At 45.2% G+C, this 12,657-nt stretch overlaps 1 protein-coding gene across 6 annotated transcripts in view; it reads right to left on the bottom strand.

Annotated features, from left to right (window-relative positions):
• TTK (TTK protein kinase) overlaps positions 1-12,657 on the bottom strand; it is a 1,085,566-nt gene that overhangs the window by 693,817 nt on the left and 379,092 nt on the right. For all 6 annotated transcript variants that reach the window (XM_069606303.1, XM_069606306.1, XM_069606304.1 and 3 more), the window contains exon 10: positions 4,835-4,958. In XM_069606303.1, the coding sequence (XP_069462404.1) occupies positions 4,835-4,958 (124 nt within the window). The remainder of the gene's footprint in view (positions 1-4,834; positions 4,959-12,657) is intronic.

The raw sequence follows: 12,657 nt of genomic DNA, 5'->3' as shown, positions 1-12,657 counted from the left end.
CCGCCATGGCTCTGGTGATGCTGTAAGCAGTGTCAGACCCGACTGCAGAGACTCACACATGGCCTCTTTGCTATCTCTCATCAGGTTCATGACACTACCCCTGCCCTCAAATTCAGGGATGTGATCAGCCGCCATCGCTGTGCAGTCACACAGGGTGAACGTGAACTTTGCAAGGGCACATGTAGAATTTGCAGACTTTAAAGCCATGCGGCTAGCCGAAAAGACTTTGTTTGCCCAATAGTCAATACGCTTGTCATCCCCATCAGGGGGTATGGTTTGATCCGCAGCTTGCTTGGGGGCAGATGTAGCTGCTTGTACTACAAGGCTTTCAGGAGTTGGATGTATTGACAGGTAGCCAGGGTCGCTACTGGATGGCCTGTATTTTTTTGTCAGATTTTTGTTTACTGCGGGCTGTATTCTGGAGCCTCCAGTTTGCTGCAACCCTTTTTTGTACTGCCACATGAAATGGTAATATAGGGTCATATTGAGGAACCTGGTCTAATATGTCAGTCAAGTCGTCTTGTTCAAAAGCAGGAGTTGGTCTACTCCATCCTAGGAATTCTACCACTCTGGACATTAGGCTTCTGTAGGATGCATCTGCATGATCAGCCGGGTCCGGTTTCCAAAATCTAGTTCAGGGGAGTTGCCTACTCCACTAGCTGTCTGAAGGGTGTCATGTAGTTCTCCAACCCTGATCTCTTCTGAAATAAAGCATTCAGGTATATTACTATTCTTTAGAATACTAGGTGTATCCAATTGGAGACCACATGGAGGGGTATCAGAGGTTTCATAGCCCTCATATATTGAAGTCAAGGACCTGAAAAATTCCTTTTAGGTAAAGGTTTAAAAACCTTTTCTTGGCTTTTTTGAGGTAAAGGCGTTGAAGAATGTACAATCAGCGTTGATGTTTTTGTATCAATGTCAATGGCATCAATGGTATCGACGGCTTCTGTCTTGTGCTTCGAGGGACATAACCATCAAACAATGTTTTCTTCGATGATTTTTCATCCAGTACTCAAAGACTTGAGTATTCTTAGGCTTATATGACCCCAGGCTCCAGAGTGCGCACAGTTTCGCCTTGGCGGCATGCTCGTCTTAGACTGTTGCATGGCCACTTTTCTTATGCTTCAAGGATGTCGGGGCCTGACCATTGAAGATTTCTCACATTTTCTTCCTAAATAGTTCCGACTCATGTTTGGAGGAATATTTAGTTGGGCAAACTACGCTCCTTTCTGAGGAAGCAGGTGGTGATCTGTGCCTTCTCTTAGATTTTTGAGGACGAGGAGTGTCTGCTCCTCGAATGGGATTGATTTTTCAATCTTTTTTTGCTAGAGGAATCTCTCGATTCGTGGGATGACCCAAATTTGGAAGGAGCGCCCAGGGATTTGGGGACAATCCTACACACCGCTAGTTTAGATTTGCGCTCTTTTAAGCCTAATCCGGTCATTGACTGACAGGATCGACAGTCGTCTGTTATATACTAGACGCTGAGGCACCAGAGGAATATCATATGCGGGTCTGTGATCAACAAACCAAAATTAAGAAAAAAACTAAATATTCCTCCTTCAACCAATCAAAGAGGTAAACCACCTGCTTCTACCAAACCAGAACAAAAATTCAACTTCACCAAAGTAACTATTTTAGAGATTGAAAAGAGAATACTTTCGCTCAAACCTTCCAACTGTCGAGGCGACATATGCCCAGCCCAACTGATAAAAGATGCAGCCAGAGACCTATCCCCATTTATTTCTAAACTCATTAATGCTTCCTTTGCGTCAGGAACGATACCAGACAACCTCAAACAATCCTAGGTCCTCCCCCTCCATAAAAAGCAAACCTTGGACCCGTCCATCCCGACCAACTACAGGCCAATTACAACGGTACCATTTCTGTTAAAAATACTAGACAGAGTGGCTTACTTAAAGATTCAAAAACACTTGGAGCTGCATCAACTACTAAGCACTAGACAATCAGGTTTCAGGCCTCAGAACGGTACCAAAACCGTGCTTATCTATCTCAAAACCCAGGTCGATGAGCTGAGAGACCTTGGAAAAACAGCTTTACTCCTCCTACTGCATCTCTCAGCAGCATTTGACTTGAAATCATGATGTGCTATGTACCCACCTGGAATCAACGGCTCACTTCTTCACACATGCCATTGCGTGGATCAAGTCGTTCTTAAGTGGAAGAACTATGAGGATTTCCCTCTACCTCTGCAGCGGCTGACCCAGTACCCATCACATGTGCCGTTCCCCAGGTCTTCTGCGTCTCCCCTACCATGTATAATATTTTTACAAAGCCTGTGTTCGATGATCTGGACCTTCTGGGTGTCACCTACACTAACTATGCAGATGACACACAGATTCTCATCCCACTTTCGGGGGGTTTATGAACATGATTTGGCCTTGGTGAATAAGATACACCTCATCATCCAGGCATGGATGGCCCGTCATGGTCTGTGCCTGAATGATGATAAAACGGAACTCATCATTCTGGGGAATACACAAAATATCAAAAGACTGAACGATGACTATTCATCATTTGTTATAGATGGCAACACCATTAAGGTAGCAAAAGAGGTAAATATATTAGGTTTTTACCTCGACTATTGCCTCTCTCTAACACAGCAGGCGAGTGCAATGGCCTCACTGTACGTTGATTAGAGCAGCAAAACCATACCTGTCCACTAGCAGCTGTCTCACCCTATCAAGAGCTCTGGTATTATCCAAATTGGACTATTTTACCGCATTATACATAGGGTCTAATAAAAACACGCTGCAAAAAATCCAAACCTTGCAGAACAATGCCCTCAGAGCCGCCTTAGGAATCCCAAGAAGAGAGCATATCTCAAAAGACAATCTAACTGGCTTCCCACAGCGGACAAAATTAAACTTAAAACAGTAGCACTAACATTCAAAAGTATTAATGATTTAGCCCCCAAATACCTAACAGAAAGGTTCAATAGAAGAACTTCCAATAGACCTACAAGAGAAGCATATACCAACCAGCTAGTTGTACCCCCATTTAAATTGAGCACTGCCGGAGGCAACAGCTTCCCTGTCAAAGCAGCCCAGCTGTGGAACTCCCTCCCATCCTCTTTAAGGTCTGACCAATCCTATCCACACTTCAGACTTAACTGTATTAAATGGCTCAAAGAAAACAAGCTATAACTATCTGACATCAAGACCACTTGCGTCTTACTCCACCTTGCTCTTTGACTGTCAATGTATACTGTGTATACACCTCTGTGTACAAATACTTGCATATTTAACTCTGTATATAACCTCGTGTACAAACTTGTAGGGTAATCATTACCCTGTTGTCAATGTATCCTGTATCTACTTGGAATGCGCAACTGTAACCTGTAAGCTTAAAGTATTCTTGTACACGCGCCCGGATACCTTCGGGTCTGGCGCGCTATAAATAAACAAACATACATCTTGGCACCGCATTTTAGGGACTTTTTGAAGCCCATCTTCGGTGTATTCGGAGCTGAAGGCGAGGCCATTTTTAGATACGTTTTCAAACAAAACTGCTGCGCGCCGTTAATCTCGAAGCAATTGCATTCACAGAAAAACAGAACTGAAGCCAACAGGCACTGTGCATAGTATATGTACTTGACAATGTCAGCCGAGATGGAATCCCTGGAGGGACAATGAATCAACAGTCTCAACGAAAAGCATCTTCTGCCGAGATAAAAATGTTTCCAAAGCAGCTGAAGCTGGAAACGAAGATATCCTAAAATGAGGAACACATTGGGGGGGTGCAGGGGGGGGGACCCAATCGATTCGAAAATCAGTTTTGGGGAGTTAGTAGATCTTTAAAGTTACCCTAGTGGAATAAATGGGACAAATACATAAACAGCCACAGATATGGGGAAAGGGCAGGTAAGTATACCTCACAGGTGCAAAGAAAGCAGCAGCCAACCACAGAGGACATCATAGTAAGCCCTCTCCAGTTCCAGGTTAGAGACCCAGAAGCCCCAGGAAGAAAGAAAACAAGCAGACCCCAGGCCAATGTAAACCAATGGCAAACCAGAGAAGGGGACCTGCAGTAATCCACAACCATGGACCAAGGGGATCCTTAAGGGAAGACCAATGAATAATCATCAAGGGAAGGAACAAGGGGTAAGTACTTATTGGGCCAGATTAAGAGAACTTAGCTCAGTAACGGCAAACTAATCTTCACTATCAAATCAAATTGCAGGATCTGGACACCCAGGGACTTTAACCCCAGACCAACGGCGACCCAACCGAAGATCAACTGTCCTTCCCAGGAGGGTGACACACCAGCCAGGAGAAAGCAACAGCGGAGAAGGCATCAGGCAGACTAAGTAACCTGACCAAATGGATCTGGCAGGGGAGGAGGGGGGTGCACATCCTGTTCATCCAGTGAGAAGGACCAAGGACTGGTGATTGTTGCCTGGAGGCAGAGTCAATATGCGATGTGGCCATGGTCACATGCATCCTCATTCAAATTTAATTGAAAGGAATTTGCTTTGCAAAAAAGATCTAGTGTCGTCCCCATTGGTCGACACCCATAAGCATGGCGGGTAAGGAGGAGGTACATAGAAATAAGAGAAAGACTATTCATTATTTCAGGAAAAAAACACTTAAAATCAGGCAATCATTTTTCAAAGTGTATTTTCTATTTGCTCAGTACACGTCCAAGCATACAAAGAAAAAATGTCATTATGCTAGATTTGAAACTTTCATTAAAATCAATAAGGTAGACCACTAAAGATTTCCATGGGTCTCAACACCCAGCTTGCTTCTAGAGTTCTCAAAAAGGTAGAGAAATAACACAATGATTACAGAATAAACAGCACAAGTACCTCTTCCTTTGACTGTGGCACTCGAATCTGTTTTGTTTAATAATGTTAGAGTTGAATCAGGAACATCTTCAGATTTATCTTGCATTGAAAACTTGTACTCCACATCCATACTGTCTTTGCCAAACTATGAAAAATAATATTTGGAGAGTGAATTAAGGAAGACGGTGCCAGGTCACAAACTCACAAGTTGCAAAATGAATGAATCAATTAAAACATACTTCATATTCTAGCTTCAAAACAATAAGTGCTTAAACATATAATTAAGACAAATAGAAAAAAGAATGCATATCCTTTTACGCTGTGAGAGTCCACACATTTCTAGATGTAGATACCCAGTAAACATGCAGTGGCAAAGCACCTGAAATAAGAGGTGTGCAGGGTCAGACAGACAAAAAATAAGCATGGGCATCAATAAAAAAAGTGGCGCTTAAAACGCAAGTCGCTTTTCATTATTCGTTGTCAGAAGCATGTTGAGTTACCACATTGAAAGGGAGTTCGTAACATCTATGCCTTTTAAAGCATATTGGGTCAATACATTTGTGAAAACTTAGTCCACGAAAAGGGGCCCACACCTGCCAGATGGGCCTGCACTTTGGGGTTTGCCCTATAGGCCAGTCCCAGCCTGGAGCTGTTAGCACAAGTGGAGAAGAGCATCCGAAACTGAAAGTGTTCAGTAGCACCTGGAGTGTTCCAAGTGCCGAACCACAATAAATGATCTACGGCCCAAATAACCGGACAGACTCAAGGAATATGGCTGGTCACACGGCCACACGGCCACACACACACACACGCAGCCACACACACACACACACACACACACACACACACGCACGCAGCCACACACACACACACACACACACACGCAGCCACACACACAGCCACACACACAGCCACACACAGCCACACACACAGCGCCACACACACACACACACCCACACACGCACCCACGCAGCCACACACAGCCACACACACACACAGCCACACCCACACCCACACACGCAGCCACACACACAGCCACACCCACACACACACTTTCAGTTACAAAAATGGTTTTAGACCTTGACATACGTCAGCTACGACTACATTCTATTTTTATTTATTGGACATTTGTATGGCACCTATTCACAAGTGCTTCCAGGTACCACAAGAAAAGATGGGGGTTGGTGGGGGCGACATGGGAACCTCAAACATTAGAACAAAAACGGTTGTATTGGCCTTGTGACAATCCTACCGTGCATGTGCTTGACATGGTGGTACATGCAGGGGGACAGGGGGTGGAGGGAGAAGTGCAGGAGTGGGGTGCCCCCAGTGAAGGGGTTGGGCAAGTGCTGGGCGGGCCAAGGTGGCAAGTGCCAGGTGAAAAGGGGGAAAGGGAGGATGAGTGCGGTGGACAGGTAGGACCAAGTTGGGCTAGTCCGGGAAAGGGAGCCAGAGGGTGGACTGGTAGGGGGAGGTATGACCGCTGTATGACTCTAAAGGGATCAAGCCCCATTCGGAGAGGGCAAGGTAGCATGGGAGGGGGGGAGGGCAGAGGGGGAAGGAAGAGGAGAAAAGTTAAGTCTTGAGAAGTTTCTGGAACTTATTTGGCTCAAGTCTGAGGAGGCTGTTCCAGAGTGAGGAGTCAGCCGAGGAAAGGGATCTACCTCCCAGACGCATTTGACCTGCAGAAAGTTGGATACAGAGGACCGAGGGACTCTGGCCGGGAGGTACCTAGGGAGGGAAAGCTGGATGTAGTGAGGTCCCAGGCGCCAGACAGCCTTGTGGGTGGTGCAAAGGGTCTTTAATTTGATCATTGCGGTCACGGGGAGCCAGTGGAGAGATTTGAAGGCTGGAGAGATGCGGTCACTGGGCTTGAGGCCAAATATAAGTCTTGCAATCCTATTCTGTTTTAGTCGAAGGGGCGAAGGGAGGAAAGAGGCAGATTGAAGTTGCAGTAGTCTAGCCTAGAGAGAACCAGGGCTCTGGAGACATTGAGCTTCTGGGGGAAGGTGAGGAAAGGTAGAATGCCCCGAGAAGGTGGAGCTCGAAGTTGGACTTCTTGGCAAGGTCTGTGATGTGTGGAGAGAAAGAGGAGTCAAAGATGATCCCACGGTTTTGTGCCCGACAGGTGGGTGAGGGGACCCATGGAGTCTGGTCAGAGAGTGGGGGATCAAGGGGAGGGAGAACAAGGAGCAGTCGTCCCCATGAGAAGGATCTCTGTTTTACTGGCATTAAGGCAAAGATCATTGGCAGAGCAAAATGCCTGAATAGGAGTCAGGGAGTCGGGTATGAGGGAGGAGGTGGTAGAGGATGGCAGCTTGAAAGAGCAGTGCCTCATCCGCATAACACTGGAAATGAGGGGAGAAAGTGGAGATCCGGTGGGCCAGAGGTGCCTTGTATATGTTGAAAAGCCATGGCGATAGGATGGTTGTAGGTGAAAAGACCTCGTTGTAAAAGGTCTCAAGAGAAAAAGAAGACTTACAATGCCCGATTTGATATTGATAGTAAAACCAGCATTCGCTAAAGGTCTTCGTCTCTTGAGACCTTTGCAATGCATTTCTTTGTTCCCCCCGCCACCGCCATCCCCACCCTCTCCTGCGGGATTCCCCATCTCTCAGACACAGCCTCTCCCCCTACACATACACATACACATACACGTTCTCCTCGTCCTGTGCTTCCGGGTCCCGCCATGCCAGTCAGCCCCTCCATGCACAAGTGTGCGGCAGGGGAGTGACCGTTTTATTTAGAAAGACTGATCCATGCGGTCACGGAGTGGTCTTTCTAAACTGGTTTCTAGGTGAAAAGATCTTAGGAAAAAGATATTTTCACCTAGAACCGATAGGATAGGGCCCTAACGGACACAACAGGGAAAGAGTGTGGTGGAGGAGAGAAAAGAACCCATTTGCAGTTGGGAAGGTCTGTTTGAAAGGAAGGGGTTAAGCCACGCCAGTGCCCAGTCACTGATGCATAGGGTATCAAGAAGACCGTTTATGAGGATGGAGTGGTTGACTGTGTCGAAGGCAGAAGAAAGATCAAGGAGGATCAGAACAGAGGGAGTGTTATAGTCCAAGTTAAAGAGTAGGTGTTCAGGAGAGCAGTCTGTGCCTCTGGCTGTCCTGAAACCGGACTGGTGGTCATGGAGGCAGCCACTTCAGTGTGGAAGGTCAGTTGAGGGATGACCAACTTCTCCATGAGTTTGCCCAAAAAAGGGGTAGAAGATAGGGAGATAGTTAGCCAGGCAAGAAGGGTAGGCAGACAGCTTTTTCAGGAGAGGGTTTGAGGGAAGGAGCCAGTGGCGAATGAGTGGTTGCAGAGGTCAGCCAAGGCTGGGGCAAGAGGTGATGTCCTCGACTGTTCTGGAGTATCAGGGGAGCCCCTGGTCAGAGGAGACTTTCAAAGAGAACACTGGCGATCTCATCTGGTGCAATGGGAAAAAAAGAAGAGTGGGGGGGGGCAAGAGAAGGGGGTGGTGGGAGCAGAGGACAGGATGTCCAGAGTGTGAGGAGAAGTGGGCAGCCAGAGCAGAGGGCCTGGGAGGGAGGAGACTGTGGTAGGATGGGCAAGCTCCTTTCAGATTTTAAAGAGTTCAGCCATGTTATTGGTGGCTCAAGAGATGCAGGATTTAGCAAATCACCTTTGGTTTTAAACTCATTATCTTTCCACAATGGGGACACCCAGAATGCTCCAGAGGTCGCATTGCCTCTTACAAATTGTATTCCTTCCACGGGTTCTGTCAACTTACCTGTAGGTTCCAATTCATCACCTTTGGGCACGTCTAATGGCTCAACTGTAATTCCTACGAATCCACCCCACTTGGAATCGGATACCTGTGATATACCCCAGAAAACTTTGAACATAATGGGCTGGGATAGCGATCCAAAAATTCTTGGCAATGCTCAAATTAATAGTTCTTTTTTTACTGGGAATAATCAATCAAATTCCCTCTTTAAGAATCTTAACATCTGAGGACTTTGAATGGATTACCCTATCATTGCACAACAATTATCGGATGATCTACCAGGTTCATTCTGCTATTATATCAAAAATAATCTGGCAACATAAATTGGATCTCTGTGAACCAGGGTTATCCATTCGATTCTTTCACACCAAACAGGAAGCAAATGAGTTTGTAGAAACTAGTATTATCCAAGAGGATATAAAGGAACATCAAACTACGGTTGGCAATGGTGACCAAATCATAAAGATACAATTTCGCAGTTCCTTTCATTAGCAGGAGCAATAAAAGATTGGACGTGGGTTGAACACCTAATCAAAATTATTTTACCACCTAAGCTTGGTTTTACTGGCATTAAGGCAAAGATCATTGGCAGAGCAAAATGCCTGAATAGGAGTCAGGGAGTCGGGTATGAGGGAGGAGGTGGTAGAGGATGGCAGCTTGAAAGAGCAGTGCCTCATCCGCATAACACTGGAAATGAGGGGAGAAAGTGGAGATCCGGTGGGCCAGAGGTGCCTTGTATATGTTGAAAAGCCATGGCGATAGGATGGTTGTAGGTGAAAAGACCTCGTTGTAAAAGGTCTCAAGAGAAAAAGAAGACTTACAATGCCCGATTTGATATTGATAGTAAAACCAGCATTCGCTAAAGGTCTTCGTCTCTTGAGACCTTTGCAATGCATTTCTTTGTTCCCCCCGCCACCGCCATCCCCACCCTCTCCTGCGGGATTCCCCATCTCTCAGACACAGCCTCTCCCCCTACACATACACATACACATACACGTTCTCCTCGTCCTGTGCTTCCGGGTCCCGCCATGCCAGTCAGCCCCTCCATGCACAAGTGTGCGGCAGGGGAGTGACCGTTTTATTTAGAAAGACTGATCCATGCGGTCACGGAGTGGTCTTTCTAAACTGGTTTCTAGGTGAAAAGATCTTAGGAAAAAGATATTTTCACCTAGAACCGATAGGATAGGGCCCTAACGGACACAACAGGGAAAGAGTGTGGTGGAGGAGAGAAAAGAACCCATTTGCAGTTGGGAAGGTCTGTTTGAAAGGAAGGGGTTAAGCCACGCCAGTGCCCAGTCACTGATGCATAGGGTATCAAGAAGACCGTTTATGAGGATGGAGTGGTTGACTGTGTCGAAGGCAGAAGAAAGATCAAGGAGGATCAGAACAGAGGGAGTGTTATAGTCCAAGTTAAAGAGTAGGTGTTCAGGAGAGCAGTCTGTGCCTCTGGCTGTCCTGAAACCGGACTGGTGGTCATGGAGGCAGCCACTTCAGTGTGGAAGGTCAGTTGAGGGATGACCAACTTCTCCATGAGTTTGCCCAAAAAAGGGGTAGAAGATAGGGAGATAGTTAGCCAGGCAAGAAGGGTAGGCAGACAGCTTTTTCAGGAGAGGGTTTGAGGGAAGGAGCCAGTGGCGAATGAGTGGTTGCAGAGGTCAGCCAAGGCTGGGGCAAGAGGTGATGTCCTCGACTGTTCTGGAGTATCAGGGGAGCCCCTGGTCAGAGGAGACTTTCAAAGAGAACACTGGCGATCTCATCTGGTGCAATGGGAAAAAAAGAAGAGTGGGGGGGGGCAAGAGAAGGGGGTGGTGGGAGCAGAGGACAGGATGTCCAGAGTGTGAGGAGAAGTGGGCAGCCAGAGCAGAGGGCCTGGGAGGGAGGAGACTGTGGTAGGATGGGCAAGCTCCTTTCAGATTTTAAAGAGTTCAGCCATGTTATTGGTGGCTCAAGAGATGCAGGATTTAGCAAATCACCTTTGGTTTTAAACTCATTATCTTTCCACAATGGGGACACCCAGAATGCTCCAGAGGTCGCATTGCCTCTTACAAATTGTATTCCTTCCACGGGTTCTGTCAACTTACCTGTAGGTTCCAATTCATCACCTTTGGGCACGTCTAATGGCTCAACTGTAATTCCTACGAATCCACCCCACTTGGAATCGGATACCTGTGATATACCCCAGAAAACTTTGAACATAATGGGCTGGGATAGCGATCCAAAAATTCTTGGCAATGCTCAAATTAATAGTTCTTTTTTTACTGGGAATAATCAATCAAATTCCCTCTTTAAGAATCTTAACATCTGAGGACTTTGAATGGATTACCCTATCATTGCACAACAATTATCGGATGATCTACCAGGTTCATTCTGCTATTATATCAAAAATAATCTGGCAACATAAATTGGATCTCTGTGAACCAGGGTTATCCATTCGATTCTTTCACACCAAACAGGAAGCAAATGAGTTTGTAGAAACTAGTATTATCCAAGAGGATATAAAGGAACATCAAACTACGGTTGGCAATGGTGACCAAATCATAAAGATACAATTTCGCAGTTCCTTTCATTAGCAGGAGCAATAAAAGATTGGACGTGGGTTGAACACCTAATCAAAATTATTTTACCACCTAAGCTTGGGCTAATGTCGGCGTAGCCAGTATATATGAAATTACTTTGCTGTAATTTCATGAAACCCTTCTGGTTTTAATAATTTTCAAAGAAGGCTCGCCATACTTCCACCCAAAAATAAACCTAATGTAACGTTCCTACAGGAAACCATGAAAGTTGGTCTCTACTCCATAGATGGAAACACCGTTTCTTTTCTTCCGCCTGCAGAGCACTAGCAGGAAGACCTTCTGGAGGTCTTGTTATTGCCATTGATAATCCCCTAAGCACAATATCTAAACTTGTATTTTCCTCGAAACATCTTCTGGTGATTGAACTAAGGTTAACCGATACAGTGGATATTGGTTTTTTGCTGATATGCTTATATAGAAACCCCGCTAAAATCACACAGCAGAACTTGTTCAATCAGCTTGATACAATTCTACAAGATGCGTTCTTGCACAATTCAAACTATAAATTGATCATCGGTGGGGACTTCAATTCCAGTTGCTATGAGGATCATTATTTAGAGTCCTCTTGCGTCCAAAATTGCAGTGGGTCTATGTCAAGTCACAGAGGCAAACGGTGGGTATCCTACATTTCTGATTGGGATTTATACTTTGTTAAACCGCGCACAAATCCCTTAACTATACTTGGAGACGAAGGTAATGTCAGCCCACTAACTGATTACAGTTGTGTCTCTGACATAATTAGCAATCGCTGCAATCTTATGTGTGCCCAGGATACAATACTGAGTGATCAATTACTAATCGAGCTAAAGATCAATATCTCACTATTAAAGTATAGTACAAATTCAGTACTATGGCTCTTGGAACTAGATCGTCCATTGATCTCTGTCCGATGGAATAATAAATTACGTCAGCAGATTACTAACCTGGTTTCTCAGGATCTTGAAAGAGCTGGGTTTACATTTAACTAAAGTTGTAGTGTTGAAGCTAGAGGACTTTGTGAGCCATATTATGCCATCAAAATTACATTATTTAGCCTCTAAGCAAAAACCTGTTAATTGTAGACACAAGTTCTCTTGATTTGGAACTCAATATAACTAAGTAATAAAAATAGAGAACTGAGGAGACTTAGAAGTAGTAGTGATTACTCCGACCAGTACGCAATTAGCAAGAAACATTCTTCGTCATATAAAAACAGAGTGAAACAAATCAAAATTAAACTGCACACTACACAAAATCAAAATATTATTAAATATATCAGTAAACAATGCGAAATCTATATGGTCTATGATCAAACAGACCAATTGTAATCAAAAAGAAAGACGTCACTCCTATTTCTGCTGAAGTATAGAGGAACCACATTGGAAGGGTATATCAATTACCCTTGCCCTATGCGAGCATCCAACCACCAAATATATCTATAACCAATTTGAAGAATCTAGAATGGAAGCTAAATGACATCAAATGGCCAATTTCGAAGTTAAAATCTTCAAAAGCTGCAGGGCCAGAAGGCATTCCAGCGTGTGTGTATG

The sequence above is a fragment of the Ambystoma mexicanum genome, chromosome 4p (genome assembly GCF_040938575.1).
Source record: "Ambystoma mexicanum isolate Mex_15411 chromosome 4p, UKY_AmexF1_1, whole genome shotgun sequence".
NCBI lineage: Eukaryota > Metazoa > Chordata > Amphibia > Caudata > Ambystomatidae > Ambystoma > Ambystoma mexicanum.
The sequence above is the reverse complement of the archived record's forward strand: the minus strand, read 5'-3'. Positions and strand labels throughout refer to the sequence as shown.